Source organism: Gymnogyps californianus, chromosome Z (assembly GCF_018139145.2).
Source record: "Gymnogyps californianus isolate 813 chromosome Z, ASM1813914v2, whole genome shotgun sequence".
Lineage (NCBI taxonomy): Eukaryota > Metazoa > Chordata > Aves > Accipitriformes > Cathartidae > Gymnogyps > Gymnogyps californianus.
Window position 1 is genome coordinate 11,670,602 of NC_059500.1, and position 17,252 is coordinate 11,687,853.

The 17,252-nt window shown below is 42.6% G+C and overlaps 2 protein-coding genes across 2 annotated transcripts in view; one reads left to right on the top strand and one right to left on the bottom strand.

The window, feature by feature from the left end:
- Positions 1 to 3,315, top strand: part of LOC127027225 (atrial natriuretic peptide receptor 2-like) — a 43,539-nt gene extending 40,224 nt beyond the window's left edge. Inside the window, exons 21-23 of the mRNA XM_050912817.1 lie at positions 52 to 150; positions 2,513 to 2,604; positions 3,151 to 3,315. Coding sequence (XP_050768774.1) covers positions 52 to 150; positions 2,513 to 2,604; positions 3,151 to 3,315 — 356 coding nt within the window. The remainder of the gene's footprint in view (positions 1 to 51; positions 151 to 2,512; positions 2,605 to 3,150) is intronic.
- Positions 3,316 to 14,222: 10,907 nt separating this feature from the next.
- On the bottom strand, positions 14,223 to 14,974 carry TMEM215 (transmembrane protein 215). Its single transcript, XM_050913569.1, has one exon. It carries the CDS (start codon positions 14,940 to 14,942, stop codon positions 14,223 to 14,225), a length of 720 nt encoding a protein of 239 aa, XP_050769526.1. The 5' UTR covers positions 14,943 to 14,974.
- Positions 14,975 to 17,252: the final 2,278 nt, after the last annotated feature.

Here is a 17,252-nt window from a genome sequence, read left to right on the forward strand (position 1 = left end):
ACTGATTGTGATTTAAAAACACAAAATATCTTGTTTTCTTTTCTTTAACAGGGGCAGTTGTAGCTGGAGTTGTTGGGACCAAAATGCCGCGGTATTGTTTATTTGGAGATACTGTGAACACAGCTTCCAGGATGGAATCCACCAGTGAAGGTAACAAGGAACAAACTGCAGATGTGATTTTGACCATCCCTTCATGAGTTCTGAAAAAATGTTATGCTGAGTTTTGAGTTCTGTCCTGTTTAAATGACTGCAAATCCTATAAGGAGGGAGTTGATTTCTGGGTCCAATTTGCCTATGGGCAATTTATGCCATGATATTCTCTACAACGTTTTTAACAAGTTCCTCTCATTCCCCAAGTGTCAGAGAGGAATTTTCATGGCTTTGAAGTTCTCTACAATAAAAAAGGGTGAGAATCAGATAAAATGAGAGGTAAGTGGGTATGTTCGCTGTTTCTATTCCTTCCTGGCACTCAGCTGAATTTATAGTAAAAACATTTTCACGACTCATCTGTTTTGCTGATAACTTCCTCTAATGGAGAACACAAAAGATGGTAGGACACCATGGGAGCTGTGTCTGTCTTTAACCAGTACAGAAGATTATATATGTGTCCTCCAGCAAAGAGATTAGACAGAAATCTCTAGAGGTTAAATCATGGAGATATCCTCACTTTCACTTCTTCCTAGGAGATAACAGAGTTCCATGTTTAGTTAGCAATCTTCATCTCTAGCCAGTACGAGCATTTGAACCTCAACTTCTGAAATATTTTAGGCTGATCTACAAGAACTGGGGAAAAAAAAAAGAATGAGGGAGTGATTCAAGGTCAAACAACCTTGATGGCTTGTTTTTGTTTCTTTCGAAACAAACGAAAGAAAATGAAATGAAGCTGAATAATGTTATGGCTCACATTGCAATGCTTTGTGAATGGATTTGAATGAGGCAAAATCCAAGGTGTTTTCAAGTTTAATTTCATGACAAAAAGAGATGCTTTCCACATCTATCATGATCCACTGAAAACAAGGCAGAAAGGCAGAGGAGTGGTCCTACACAGTGGCTGTGAAGGTTTAGCCTGGGGATTTGAGAATCAGCCAGGATCCATTACTTCTCACCATTTTATACATTTTTCCAAAGCAAATGCTAGCCTGAGTGGAACACATGCAACTTCATTTTTCTTCTGTCAGTCTCCCAGATAACTCCTTTCCTTCTCCTCCTCCTCCTTTCAGGCTCATTGTATCATCTCATCTGAACTACTTTAATGCCTTCAAAATCTGCTTCCATCATTCTTCATATTTCCTCTGTTCTGTATGTCAGTCGGTTTCTCATATGGCACATCAACACTATAAACAAGTATAAAAACAGAGCTTCTTATCTTCTAAGCCTTTCTTTTATCTCCCTCTTTCTCTGTCCATGTATGTCTGAAGATCTCAAATTACATTAACGTTTTAACCCTAAGATGGTCACTTTAAAATAGATTAATTAATTACTAGCAATGTAAATTATAATTGCTATCAGCTGGAATCTGAGTGCTAGTGTCTTGTTCCCAGGCAGGATAGCCAGTTAAAATATCATGTGTCTACTGGAAAGAATATTTCAGAGATATGTATCTGGATATGTTGAAACTTATATTTCCTGGTCTACAGGGAGTGTTTTGAGACTTTCAATAAAAAACATTTAAACAAGGAAAGAAAAAAAAAGTGGTATCACAAAACTGTCATTTCTGATATAAGAAAAATCAATAAGACAATCTTAGCCAGTCCTACTATCGTCTGGGATCTTTTTCAAACAAAGAAGCATAATGATTTACTCTGTGTCGCAGAATGTTAAAGGCAAAAAAACCCAGGGTTTTTTTTGGCAATTTTCCAAATTTTGGCAAAATTTTGCTTTCTGGCAAAAGTAGGAGTATTCAGAATTTGTTCTGTCTGTCCTCCTCCTTGATCCTTCCTCCATCATTTGCAAAAGGCAAGACAGCCAGGGTTTACATGAAGATAAATTCTCAACTAAGGAAAAATCACGTTGTTAAAAAAAAAAAAATAGTGGAGTTATGGTAATGTTGTCTCTTCCCCCTATTTTTATTTACATGTTTGGAGGCAGAGCAAGGATGGCAGTTTCTTTAATGTTTAGACTTTGCTGAAAAATGTATGTGCGAAGAAAGCTCTGGCTCTTTATTGCCCAGGAGGTAGAACTATGTATGGTTTTCTTCACAAGATGAAAGGGTGCTTGTCAGTAACTCCAGCCAGGCAGCTATGAAGAGTAGACAAATAATATTAGATGCAGGATGTGAAGAGTAGTGTTTGTTGACAGCAACGTATTTGTCCTGAGATGCTCTCACAAAAAGGCCAGGATACTGAAGCTGGTGTGCGACCATTTCAAGTAACAGAGGAAAGACAGCAAAGACATGAAAAAAGCAAGGGGGAGTTCATTAATGAATCTTGAAGTCTTTGGCACACAGAGGGGGATGGGTCTGTCTTAAACATTTAAATTGTTACGATAATGTGACAATTGTCTCTCTTTCCAGCTCTTAAAATACAGTGCAGTTCAAGTGCATACCAGCTGTTGGAGCAGATCGGAGAGTATGTGTTAGTATGCCGTGGGAATTTACAAGTCAAGGTGTGTATGCAACATTTATACTCAGCTTTTCAGAGAGGAGAGTGTGAAAGTACTTTGGAGTCCCTGAATTTTAACCCATGCAGTCCTCTATGTCTCAGAGTCCTTGCGTTAGACTATTTTCTGTCCCTGAAGAGAGCAGGCTCAAGTTTTAAACCAGGACCAGTTCCATGGGCTTGTTCATGGGACAACCCTGATAATTCAGAGATTAAAGACTTAGCCAAACTTGGAAGTACTGCATGGCACGTCACTTTGTCATAACTGCTTGAAATAAAAAAGGTCATTGAGGGACATCATAAATCATCATAAGAGTTCCATAAGAGGACTAACATACTTCTGGACCCAGTTTTGGGTGGGACTTCAAAGAATTTTTTTAATCGATAGTGCTGCCACCATCTTTTAAGGAAATGTTTTATGCCTTAGTTTTCCTGTATGTAACATGGCTGATAGGCAGATCAGTCTCCTTTTGGGACTTGCTTTGAGTTGTAATAAGATTATTACACAAATGATGGGTAGTATTATAACCCCATGACTCATTTTCTTCCTTAGGGGAAAGGAGACATGGTAACATACTGGCTTGAAGGTAAGAAAGTCTCTGCCACCCAGAAGGCAGTCACCAGCACTTCTGTGACTCTTCAAGACCCCAACAGAGCTTCGTTTAGTTTGATACCAGGTGTCCTTCCAAGTGATTCTCTCTCAAGTCCTGCTTACTAGCCACTCACTAACTCCAGCATCCATCCTGCTTTCAGTCTGTTAGGTCATCCTGCTGAATCAGAAAGTAAGAAAAGAGATCGTGTGCCCCTTTGGCCTTGTGGATGTATTAGCTCAGACTTTATTCACAGGTATCTCTCTCCCACCAGTGGCAGAAAAAATACAAAAAAGCAAAAACTCATCTTGAGGAATAATGCATGAGACTGGCCCACCAGCTACTAGGCCAGAAGGTAGCTCCTAGTGTTACTTTTGATTTGGTTTTGCTGGGTAATGCCCTGCCAGCAGCCTCCATCACTTCAAAACCAGCTGGGTGGACATTCCAGCCTGTAAGCTGCTCCCACAGGAAAGATGGAGACAGTGTAGTGTTGCTATTTAGTGGTATGATAAATTTTGTGGGTGTGATTGGTTTTGTGCTGTGAAAGGGAAAAATGAGATGTGTATTCTGTTAGAAAGCAAGGCCCATTGAAAGAGGAGGATGAAGCAGTGCAATCATAGTGGATACAAATCAAAATGAGAATTTGTGCTCCTGCTTCCGTTTCATCTCCATTGTCTGGAGCATAGAAAGAAGAATTAAGAAGAAAGTCTGGGGTATTTCCATAGAGTCAACACTTAGTGGTACCTGCCATCTTGGCACAGAGATCTGAAAATCTTGGGAGAGAAATGAAAGACATTGCATGCTGTTGTTAAACAGAAGAGAGTCCATTACGGCTATCTTGTCTTTGGCTGCTCTGGGATTTCTCTGAAAAACTGGAGTTGCTTTGACTACAGTGGCGGTGGACCTACTATTGCTGGCTAGCTGTCTGACTGTGAAATCAGGCAGCCCTCTGAGTCACTGTGTAATTTAGGACACAGTTTAGAAAAGGTCATTCCTGAGCAAGCATTTCCTGTAAAGAGAGACCCGTCACTACAAGTGGAGTAATCTGTTGATGAGCATGGGTCTGTAAGCATTGCTGGTGTTGACTTTCTTTAAAGACAAAGCATATGTACGGTGGACCCTGTTTATACTTTTTAGGGTTTTATTTGTGGCAATAAATTATCTTTCAGGGCAAATCTGTTTTGAAGAGTTTAGCCAGGTCCAGTTGAACTGCTTAACAAACAGTCTAACAGAATTAGATACGTGAAACAGAGGAAGGAAGGATACCAAGAGTCACACCAGTTCCACCATAATGTGAACTGGACTGGCCAAAGCTAACTGGGAGGAGGTAAAAAGGAAAGACTATTGAGTGACACAGCACCGTTTACTCCTCTTTATTCTGCTCCCTTACCCTCCAATCTGTCCCCAATCCTAGGTACAAGTACAAAAACACACATGTAGATGCAATTTTTATGGTATAAATTTGTGTAGCTTAAACAAGCAGCTGACTAGTTGTCCATGTTCCCATGTAGCTAGCATACTTTTAATGCTGAATATGTGCTGTGTGATAGTAATATAGGAGAGTCACACTACAGTCCTTCTTCCGCTTCTGTGGGAAGTAAATGCAGTGGTAATGTTAGATTTTTCAGAGATGCCTAATAGAGGTAGAAAGCTAAATCGTTCCAAATTATGGAAGACTTATTTGAAATCCACAGAAAAATATAGAACATTCTGAGTGAAATTCTGTCTCAGAAGTCTGTGGGAATACTGCCACTTGAATGGGACCAGAATCTCAGCAAGGGACATACACATAGCTGATCTTGTCACATGAGATCCCAACATAGAGTCCAGCCAAATTTAAAAAAAATAAAATTTTTAATTGGTTTCACATTTTTTTCTAAACTTAAAAGGTTCCTTTCTCTATTTTTGAATTTCGTATTAGTACATGCTACAGTACAGTTACCTTATTTGTAATCTTAGCAGAATAAACCTTTCAGTGATCCAGAGCCCAGATATGTCCTTTCATACAACCATTTCCTTTAACCAAATGCTACCTAGATGTTGTGAAACTCTCTGCTCTATTATAGTGCTGCATGATATATAATATAGTTTACATTATTCTTTTAATGAGTTAGCATTTTTTACATTGTTATTAGAAAGGTGCATATCATAGGGTCTTTTATCAAATTGAATGTGAAATCACGTGCTTTGTTGCATGTTCATCTGCAGCAGTACTTCAATTGTAACTCTTCTGCTTTACTTTAGTGTTGTTTTTAGAATTAAAAGCTTTAAAATTAGTGTCTTCTGAGTTTAAAGTCTTCAAAATAGAAATGAGTGATAAGTGACCATTAGCAAGCTTGTTGGATTGACAGCCTTCACCACTGACATGTCCTTGGGTAGTATTCAAATTCTGCTGAAGATAGTAGAGAGACTCTTACTGACTTCAAGAGGCTTAGAGTCTGGTGGTTATCTACAAAAGAGATACAGCTTGAAGAACACCAGTGTCAGCCTACCTCTCTGTTTTGTTGCTATCTCTTGATCCTCTCCTTGAATAGAGCATCTCCAGAATGAGAACTAGGTTATTTTCTAAGTACTGTTGAATCTGTGGTATCTCTCCTGAGACTTCAAGCAGTAGTCCTTATTAATGTCAGTTTGTCTGATGACTGTGATGATATGACTGTTCTTCCTCCAGAAGATAGAAGTACAGGGTAATGAACGTTATAGATGCAAACGGAAGTGTCCTCAGTCAACTGGCAAGTATTTAAGATTTATCTCAGGCATTTTGACAGATGTAGTCAAACACTACAGCCATATTTCATTGTCAACTACCAAAGCAATAGCCAGGTTTCAGGAACATGAGCTCTATTTGGTTACACAGATTTTTACTAGAAGTTAGATACAATGCAGCAATCATTAGAAATTGTATGACACAGCAAATTCAGCAAAGGTGGTTGCAGCATAAAGCCCGTGAGATGTGCTTTGCTTTTACCTCCTGGGGATGGCATAGCTGCAGAGATAATTTTCTTCTGCATTGTTGTGGCCACACAGGCATATGTACGTATAATAATATATCTATAGAATACATATAATATAGAGAGAATGATATATATGTAAAACATGTCTGGCTATAAATATAACTGTATAGGGAGACGTTAGTGCAAATGAATACCCTGTATAAGGACACAAAATTGTTGACAATTGTTGCCTCAGGTTTGAACTCTGCAAGCAACAGTTTTGAACCCACCAAGGGAAAGCAGAGTGGTGCTTTGCACAAAACTTCATATACAAGGGCAGACGGTCTTTGTAACACCTGCAAACCAAAACGCTGTCCCATTTCACCACTCTAAATCTATATCCTTGTGTGGGGTGGCCCTTGTGACTGATGTTACTGCAAACTCAGATCTCCAGAGAGTCCCGTTAGAGCTCCTGGTATCTCTTACTGCCCAGGAAATGCAGCAAGGAAGCTTGTTGTGGCTAACATTGTAGCTGTTGACTAAAGTCCTGACGACCTTGGCAATGCACAAAAGCATTTACCAGCTGGTAAAGCGGAAGTGTGATAACCAGCACGGTGCTCATCTGTGAGATGTTTTAAATCCACAGAGATTCACATCCCAGATGTGCAGTTAGTCAGCTAATCTAGCAAGTATTCTTTTCTAAAATGGCACTCTATACAGATAAATATGTGATGTGTTCCTCCTTTCCTAGGAGATTTCCCTACCAGAAAATAGGAAAGCAATTGTAATAATAGAGCTGAAGAACTGAAGATGATATGTACTTTATAGATCACATCAGTTCTTCACTCAGTGGCCGTTCATTGTCTACAGTCATGCAAGAAAAATGCAGAGGATACTAATACTCTATTCATGATATGGTGATTTTATGGAAAGATTGTGCATTTTGATTATTGTTTATTGCAGCTCCATCTACATACAGGTGAGGATGCAGGCAGGTACATTAAATAAATCACACAACGCAAAAATTGACTTATGAAAGTCTTTAATTAGATCGATAAACCTTCACTATATTGTTTCAGTTTGAATGTTAAGGAACAGATTGAATAACCACAATACTTAAAAAATTCCCAACAAGTAAAAAAAATGGTTAATGTATTTCCAGGTGTAAAACTTCCTAGATTTTATTCAAACCATTGGCATTGGAAAAAGACTGTGTTTTGCCACCGAAAAGTTAGTCGTTATCCCCTAGATTAGGTAGCAAACATCTTGTATTTAGCTTGTTATCGATATGTGCAGAGGGTCTTGTCTCCAGTTCCATGGTTCTTTTTGTGTAAACAGAAAAGTTACCTGCTTCTTCCTACAGCTAATTAGTCAAACCAGAAAAATGAATTTATTTAAAGAAAAGTGGAATGAAATCAGGTGTTGTTTGCAAGCAGTGCAAGGGCATAGTATGAGTGTTGAGCCTGACTGTGCAGTCAGAGGATGCAGGGTCTCTTGAAGATCTGTGTCTGAAGAAGACATTGGTATGAGGTTCTCCAGCATGTAGAACATTGCTCTTCCCCACCCCACTCAGACCCCCAAAAGTTATTAATAGCCCTTCCATCTGAATTGACCTCAATAGTAAGAGTCTTTGGTTTTTTAAGTGTCTTTCTGGGGCTGTCCTTTCAGACCAGTAAAAAGACAAGGCTATGCAAGATTATTCTGATTATTCTCCAGCTGGCTACCATCTGCTTTTCAGCTAATGAGTAGTCTGGCCTCCTAATTTCTGTCTGAATTTTCCCCTGCTTCACACCAGTCAGTGTAAAACATTGGATTGTACATTATTACATTCTAAATCGGAATTCAAGGATAAAATGATTTGCAATCCAATGTTCTCTCCAAAGAAAAGAGGGGAAAATTCCCTCTCCTCCTAATTTAAAATTTGCTAAAATGCACTTTCTGCTGTAGAGATATAAAAGAACCAGTTTGAAATGTGAGAGAGTGGGTTTTGTAGAATTTGTTTGTGTGGGAACCCTAATGACTGAAACCTTCCCATGAGCATGCATGAGTCTACATGATGCTATTTAGTTTCCCATAGTATACTAACCACGGTCCTCTGGTTCAGACGGGGAACCAAGCTACCCCATCTTCTGTATTTGTACCTCACCCTTCCACTGCACTAGGTCTTAAGCGCATATGCATCCTTTTTGGAACTAACTTCTAGTGCTGGATTTAACAGTTTGCATACAGCATTTAGGTTGACCCTGAAGCTCCACATGAAATTTTTACTGTTACACCTCTGTGAATTTTGCCTTGAATTTCAATGGCAATAGAATAGGTACTTCCTAGCCAGTGAACGCCAAATACAAAGCTACTGTAGTAGCGTCCTTATGTTCATGAGTGCACGTAATTGCTAATGATTATCACGGCATTTCATAGTAAAATACAATGGTGTGCAAATAAGTGTTTTGATGAGATGTGAAAACGAATCAGCGTTCCTGGCATCAGAACCCTACTACATGCCAGTTTTTTTCTGTAGCTCTTGCATCCTGCCTCCAGGCAGAAAAACACTCTCTGTTCCTACCTGAGGAGCCTGTTCAGGGTAAGCTACCAAAGAGAAGCTACACATATGGAAGAATGCACTAAACATATTGCCTGTGTGACCAGAATATAACACAGTTAATCTAACAAAGTAATGAAATACTGTCTGTGAAGCCTTTTTGGTCTCTTTTGCTTTCATGAATAATACCTCTTTTTCTGTTCTTGCCTCACTAGAACAAAGTACAGAGCCAGATTTTCAAAGTATTTAACCCTTTTCCACTACCTAAGTAATGAAACTGTAGGTTGAAAAAATACTAGTACTGAATCTGTCAGAATTGACCAAGGGTTCAAGGGTTTTACCAATGGTTTGGGGAAATGCTGAATGCAAAGCACTGGAAAATTTCAGTTTGTGATAGGTAACAGAGCCAGGATTTCACAGGGGTTATAATGAAACACAGTCCTGGGACATTTAAACTCTGTGTATCCTGTTGGAAGAACTGTGTGTCCTTAAAGAGTCACAATGGAGTTCTTCTTAGAAAAATTCTTTTCTCCTAAGGGACAGAAGGAATTTTAAATTGCAACGATAGGCCTGAGGCAGAAAATTTAGGTGAGGTATTGGAAAGACAGAGAGGTCCTCTGAGCAGATCTCAAATTAATGTATTGCTATGCTTGTGTTTTCTGTGACCTGCTCTTGCAAACAAATGTGTAATGTATATACACCTACGCATGGCACAGTGTTCGTAAGTAAAAACGTTAAGCATAAGCACTTCTGCGTGCATGTGACAATAGGATGGTCAGGGCTAATCCATGCAACTGTTCTGAACAGAAAATAAACTGTGATTTAAAAACCAATGATAGCTGTATCTCCTTGCCGGGTAAAGACATACAGGGTCTGGAATTCCTCCACCGAGAGGACTGATAAATTAAAGGTAATGCTTACTAATGAAAGTTTGCCAGGGAGCATTACAAGTGAATTCTAGATCCGCTGTCTGTGTTGTTTCTAAAGACCAGACATAAAAGGGCCCATAGTACCAGAGAAGTAACAAACTTGCCGACAGTTGTCCCAGTAGGGATTGCACGTTCAGGCTGGCTGCAGAGTAGAAATGGGCTCAGCATGAGCGGCTTTGCAGCTGATGCCCCATGCTGTGTGTTAAGAATGTGTTAAGAAAACTCCTCTAGTCTACATATTAGGAAACTCCTCTACAAGTTTCAATATGATTGATATTAGAAACTTACATGGAAACCTTTCAAGACTCAGAAAATCTCCCATGTGAGAACGGCATTCTCTAGCAATATGGCTTTACTGGCAACGTGTTGAGATTCAAGTTTCTGAGTGCAGCTTGTGCTCTGCATATAAATAGATCAGTCCCTAAATGCTCATGAAAATCAGGCTGGAAGTGCCTTTGAGGCCTGACAGTCACCCATCTCTACAGCACCTTTAGTGTGAAAGGTATTACATAGAGACGCAAAATCCCAGGCCTGTGCTGCAAGAACTGGCAATTGAGTTGGATGTCTCAACATAACAGATTACATAGGATGGATGATGTAGGGTCAGATTCTACCACCCTGGTCAAGAGCAGGAGTTCACTCTGCAAAAAGTCTGGTATGTATCAGGAGAGATGCTGAGAGGGGGTCATAGTGGCTGTTACTCTGCTAATTACAACATAATAAGTAGTTACTGGAGCCAGGACTGTGGAGAGGTTGAATCAGATGGGGAGGGACTGCCTGTGGAAGAACACCACATTTCTGCAGAACACAGATGAAGGATACAATACCAGTCCTGAGGGGGACACACCCTGAGCACGCTCACCTCCCACTCATTCAGTTCCAGGCAGAAAGGACCAGCTATTTTTTAGCGCTCCAGGAGCATGCTGCACTGCACACTGATTAAAACTCCCAATTTTGCGTTAAAGGCTTTGCAATGATCAGCTTGTATGACTGTAAAAATGCTATTAATGACAACAGAAATTTAAACACAGCAACACAAAATTGCCCTGTGTACAATTGATCTGTGTATCACAGTTTCTTAAAAGAAGGTAAATTCCACTGTAGCACTATGACAAATGCTGTTCTAAAACTAAATCTTATATATCTTAGGAACCCTCTCCAAATGTCCAGATCACTGGTTTTCTTCAAATGCTAATATATGCCCTGCCACCCATACTGTAGGACCAAGCAGTATGTGGCAATTGACTTCAATGAGACCAAGCGTTAAACCCACAAACAGAGCTCCACTACAACTGCATGCACTGTTTGGGGGATACCATTGAGGAGAGAAGTGGGATTTTGACCCAGACGTATTTTAAAGGTAGCAAGGACAGAAAGAAGCTCTCATCTCCGGGTCATGGCTTGGAATCACACCCCAAACTGTGGTATCCTGAAGCCAAATTCAGACCCAGGACTAGAAGCTGCCTCTGAAAAGCAACATGATTATTTCTGTTTATTCCAAGATCAGCACTGGTCCTACAAGTTCTAGAGGCCATCAGAAGAGACCACATGAGCTGAACGAAAATAAAGCCCCAGTAATTCTCTGGGCTGGGCATGGCATCTGCATAAAAAGCTTGAAGCTGCTGTCATGGCGTCTTTGATCAAATAAGCAGTAGATTTCTACTGGCAAAGCTATAGTGTCTAAAAAAGCTCACTTTAAAAAAAACAAAAAACTTTCATTTTTAAATGGACAAATTCTTATTTTTAAAATGGCCAAATTAATCCATTTCATTGTCTGCTTAACTAGCAGAAAAGAAAGGAAAAATCATAGAGAAAGAGATTTCAGAGGCAGTACTAATATATTTCTTTAACTTGAAACTCCCACATGTTCAATAAAAAACTTTAGTGGATTATAGTGGATTAGCCTAGAAATATTGCTTAAACTTGTATTTTGTTATGAAATCTTACCTCAGCTAAATGGAAGGAGGATGGACATTGCCTGTAAATATCACATTTTAAACATACTTTTTTTGTATCTCTTTCTATATTGTAGGAAATTTTCACTCCCATTAAACTTTGCTTTAATACAAACATTCTCTTGTTTTTACACTAAGAATGAAATAAAGCACATGACTCAGATCTGCGTGGATGTATCTCAAGTTATATATTTACCATTCCATTTGTCACTAGAGTTTGCTGTCTTGCCTTGTAAAACCCCCTATAACTTCTGACCGAGAATATCTAATCCTAGACAAAATGGAAAAAGTTGACCTCTTCCTATATATATGTGCAGAACTGTACAAATCTAGGTTCCCAGCGGCTGACGTTTTGCTGTCTTATGCAAGGCAAGCGATTGCTCACAACCCCGGCAAAGGCAGTATGCAGCTACCTGGCAGCCCGTTTTCTCATGGTAGGTCTGATCTTCAGGGATGCTGAGCACCCATGGGCACACTCTGAGATCCTCACCTGCTTCCCTTGGGAACAGAAAGCGATGAAAGACCCTATTCCTCATCACGTTCATCAGCAATATTTTAGCTGTTGGCTTCAGAGGTCATGAAGTAAGACTTCCCAGTGCCTTCAAAGAGCTGCTCTGTACGTTGCAGAACAAGGTCCTGCAGTGACTAAGCCTGCAGGAGACAATCTGCCTGACAACAACAGAGTGCTTTTATGTGGAAGTTGGAGTTGAACATGTCAGGGAGAGTTTTTGTGGAATTCCTTTGCTCAGTGGATAAAACTTGGGCTGTACAGAGTATAAGTGTTTGTTTATTCCCACGGTACTGTTGCTGCATGCCAGAGCAGCAAAGCTGCCTGTAACCACCTATTGAGAGGCTTTACCTGACTCAAACTAGCTAGTGTTTTTTTGAATTTATGCCAATAGCATCCTGATGCCCCACCAAAGCCTGGCCAAAGCGTTAACATCTTGTTTGGTCTGAAAGAAACTAAACTATCTTATGTAAAAAATTTTATTTCCTCCTTCTGGAAACCTCTTCAGAGACTGGTTATCTGTAACGATTTGACATAAGTTTCCAAACAAACAAACAAATAAGCGGATGCATAAAGTTTCCATTCACTTCCCAAACAATTCCATGGGCAGCAAAGAACGGCTCATTTCAGTGGAAAATTCCTTGCCACTTTCTATACGATACCTCAGGTTGCTACAAAAGAAAGGCTGTTTTTCTTCTTTCCTACCCTGGTAATTCAATACATGTCTGGTACAACTTATGGTTGACAAAAACCAGCTAAGTAAGAACACTAAGACTTCCATCACAGAGGACCTTTTTGGAGTTGTGAGAGTTTAGTTATAGGTACTGGAACTTTGTGAGATGCTAGCAAATTACTCTATGCTTTAGTAACCATTACCCTAAGAGCTTAACCCTTAGAGTAGCTGCTTAGCATGCACATTGTATTATACCACATCTCTGTTACCTACATAGTAGAGGACAGATAAGATTTTATACACAGCATGGAACACGCAATTTACTGTTGGACAGAATAGCCAGGATTTGCATTTCTATATGTAAACTGCAGGCTCAGATTTTGAATGGTTAATCCTCATTACTCACTTCATATTTCTTACTATGTATCCATAAGCTGTGAACAAAAACATCCGTCAGCCAGGTCCTCTGTTCCCTCCCCCCAGCAAAGCATGGCTTTAAGACCCCTGAGTGGACTGTAACCATTCATCACCCCTAGAGAAACATCTGGCATTTTAGAAAAGGCACATGAAAGTGACATTTTCGGAGGAGTCAGATCCAGCTCTGAGCACAACCCACAGAAGTCCATTCCCTAAGCGACTTTAGAGGTACTGAAACCTATTTTTAAGATATATATTTAAGAAATATATTTTTAAGACCTGAGTTCACTGACATCTGCTCCTAGTCTCTGCAAGAACTGTGTCATGATCATGTAATCTCCTTGTCAAGTATGCCTATAAAATCCAAAAGTGTTAGAAACATTCCAGCGAACTCAATACCAGTGGGGAATGAAGCTAAAACCTGTACATTGCATGCTATTGATGATGGATTAGCATTTGAAAACTCCCCTGAGCCTATCTGGCTCCTAGGAGACTTTCAGAAGAGCCCACAGGGTCAGCACATCAACTTCTTGAAGCAGAGGAAAATAAAATCCTGCCAGGAGGAAGAAGGAAGAGAGACAAATCACTTCTACACTCCCTAACATCAGCCAGCTATTGGAGTGCATGCTGACATCTCTCAATCCCTCCCAAAATGAAGTCACACTATTGCTAAGACCCATTCAGCCATAGAGCACCACATTCTTTCCTACAGACAGCTCCAGAGTTTTGATTCAGCTCTTGATCTCAGCTGACAGCCACTGCTGCCCTCCTACCAGTGTGTCTATGGGCTTGGGTACAATAGGCAGCAGGAAAACAAAAGGGAGGGAAAGGGAGAAAATAAAATTGAAATGTAATTTCCTTTTTCCAAAATGAAGAATTGAATTCTTTAACCTTTAAACATGCTTGTTTACTTACAGAAAGAGTATTTCAGGCACAAAAGGTTTGAGTATCAGTCACATACCAGGTTAAATTGTAATAGTATCAGGATTGTCCCATGCAGTGCAGTCAGCTATATTATCCCCTATCAAGAAGTTGAAGTTGTAGTTTTTGTATACATACATGTATATAAAGTATGCATCTTTCACACTATGGTCTCTTGGTCTGAGTTGACTCCAGTAGGGTTTATGTAACAACAGTATCTGTCATACGGGCTGTTCTCCTTGTAAGCGCAGACAATGATACTGTCTTTAGGAGCAACAAAAATGTTGTCTTCAATGTCTGGACAAGCAGCGCTGTCCCTGGTGGGAGAAGAGCTGTTCTTCTCCAAGGCACTGTATGTGGAGCCATCTCCCACGAACACATTCCCTGGCATCTCTGGGTAGCAGGTCTCCAGGTATCTCAGCATCTCCTCCTGTTCCACCTTTCTGATGAGGCTCTTGCACTCTCCCATGGTGGTGGTGGTGGTGGTAGTGCAGATGGACACGGAGTCCTCGCCCCGCAGCACTCTCCTGTCCTTCTGGTATACTTTCTTGGCCAGCTCGTCACAACTCTCCTTGCCAGATTCCAGGTCCGAGGGGGTCCTCAGCAGCTCCATGACATCCCGATCCTTGACTTGCTTGGAGCACGGACACTTGTTCTTGGGCCATTTGGTGCAGCCGTCGGTCTTTCTGGTGAGGGCGATGGCGGCGATGCCCGGCAGGCAGATGGCCGGCCCGATGGCCAGCAGCGGGATGTCCCCCAGGGTCTCTCCCTTGATGCCGGACACGGTGAACATGAAGCCGAACACCAGGAAGACGCTGACCAGAGCCACCACCAGCCCTGTCCGGGGGTTGATGTCATCGGGTCTCATGGTCCGCACCATCCTGCTGGCGTGCAAGGGACCACTTTCCTTCACCGAAGCGGGCCCTCGGGGCAGGGGCTGGATGCTCCCTGGCAAGTGGCTGAAGTTTCCCGGACAGTGAAGCGCGGAGGCCCCCGACAGCCGGCACCGCTCGGCTTCCCCTCGGCGGAGCAGCACCCGGAGGACGGGACGGGCACGGGGCCGGGGCAGGGGCCGGGCCGGGACGGCGGGCGGGAGCCGTCCTGCCTGCTCCCTCCCCCGAGCCGCTCTGAGCCGCGCTCCGCCGACCGCTCCGTTAAGGCGGGAGCGGCCCCCCCGCCGGCAGACCCGCCGCGCCCTCCCACGCGTGACGGCAGGCACGCGTGGGCACGGCCACGGGGGTGGGGGGCTCAAACCCTGCAAAAGGCCGGGGGGACGGGTCGGGGGGGAAGAGAGACGCAGGCGGTTTCTAGCAGCCGGCGGGCGGGGAGCAAGCGGCCGAAAGGGACACCTGCCCTTCCTCTTCCTCCTCCTCCTCCTTGCCCGGCCCCGCCGGAGCCCCGCAGCAGCCGTGAGTACGTGCACCGCCCACCGGTGCCGCGGCGCGGGGGTTGGGGGGTCCGGGGGGGGGGGGGGGGTGGGCTTTTATGAGCGCGGGTCGGGGAGGCTCGGGGGCGTTCCCCCCACCTGATGGCCACCGCCGCTTCGCTGGCAGCTGCTGCCGCCCCGGACAGGTTTCCCCTCCAGAAGGAGGGGAGCGGGTCTGGGAAGCCCGCGCCGGAACCCCCGACAGGCGTCCTTCCCCGGGGTGCACCGGCCCCCGCTTCGGAAAGCCGGGACTGGGCTCCCTTCGCACCGCCCCCCCCCCCCCGCCAAAGACCCTGCCTTTGTGGGGCTGGGATTTGCGGGGTAAATCCTCCTCCGGACAGAGCGCAGTCTTGCCCCAAACTCTCCTTTCCCGAGTTCGGTGCAAGCGGAGAACAAGGCTTGAGGAGATGCTGTGCTGCCGCTGAATTTCATCCCGGAGGAGGCCCTTAGAGATAACGCCTCTCCCAGTGTTATCCGCTCCCTAAGGCCCCAAGAATGAGTCCAGCTGTTGGGATGCACCTCGCAGGGTTTCCCTTGGTGTCTAAGGCTCGCCATAAATCGACTGTGATGGTGATGTTTAGCCTCTGTGTTTTCATGCACATGGGTGATGGTAATTCAAAGTAAGCCCCACCATCTGAATGAATATAGGAAAGGATCTGAAATTTGTGGGAATGTGGAAAGGCAGGAGGAGCCTTATAAGCAGCAGCATTTTCAGGCAGGTTGCTTCAACATTTAATGTGCCAGTGACATAACGGAGTACATGCTTTCACCTGGGGCAGACATACTGGGAGATAAAAAGAAGTGATACCAGAAAGCATTCAAGAGAATTAAAAGTATAAAAAAGGACATTCTGAACTACATTGTGAAACTGTGGTTTCTGTAAATTTTTTGATTAACATGATTCCTTTTCCTCGGACTAGAAATTTGGAAAGCTCAGAGAAGCCATTTTAGAAAGCACCCAAACACACCTCATCTTTCAGCCATGAAAAGGCCTGGTTTTTATTCATCCTCCCCACAGTACAACATGAACAAAGCACCTCGGTGTTGTAGATTTCCAAGTTGTCTTGCAGAGAGCAAGCCCGAGAATATCCTCTCATTAATGGGCACAACTCCTGCCTTACAGGACACTTCCTTCATGAACAGGGTGTCAGGTGATAGCCTTTGCTGTCTTAATTTGAAGGAAGAGTAAGCGTGGGAGCAGACGTACACATACTGGGGAGAGGTGTTTAAGTCGGTGGCGATGGCCTGGTTTGAGATTAAAAGTCTGTAATGGACCATGATCATCGTTTGAACTCGTCCTCCAGAAAGTTGCCCAGCAAAATCCACACTGAGCCTCTCACCTGTTGCTGAGTGGGCTGAAACAGGAGTAATTTGGACTCTGTAAGGAATACCCTCTGTCTTGACTGAAAGACTTAAAAATCAAAACCTTCCAGTTAGATTTCAGCACAAGTTAACTTCTGCTTTTGTCACTGTGCAGGATTTAGCAGGGTGAGTAACGACTGTAGCGTCTCGGCTTGTGTTTTCTGGAGTGAGACTTTGCTGCTTGTTTCCATCTGCTGTTATTCAGATATACAGCTTTTATGTCCTCACATTAGAATGAATAATGCCTTTTTTACCCGTCTGCTAAATTCTGGTTGAAGGGAAGTGATTAACCTTCAGCCAGTCTGTCTCACATAGCTAAAATGTTGTAAAGGTTATGTTATGAGCAGGGTTATGTTGGTAACTAATACCATGAAACTCACTGTTCCTGCTCCCGGGCTTTCC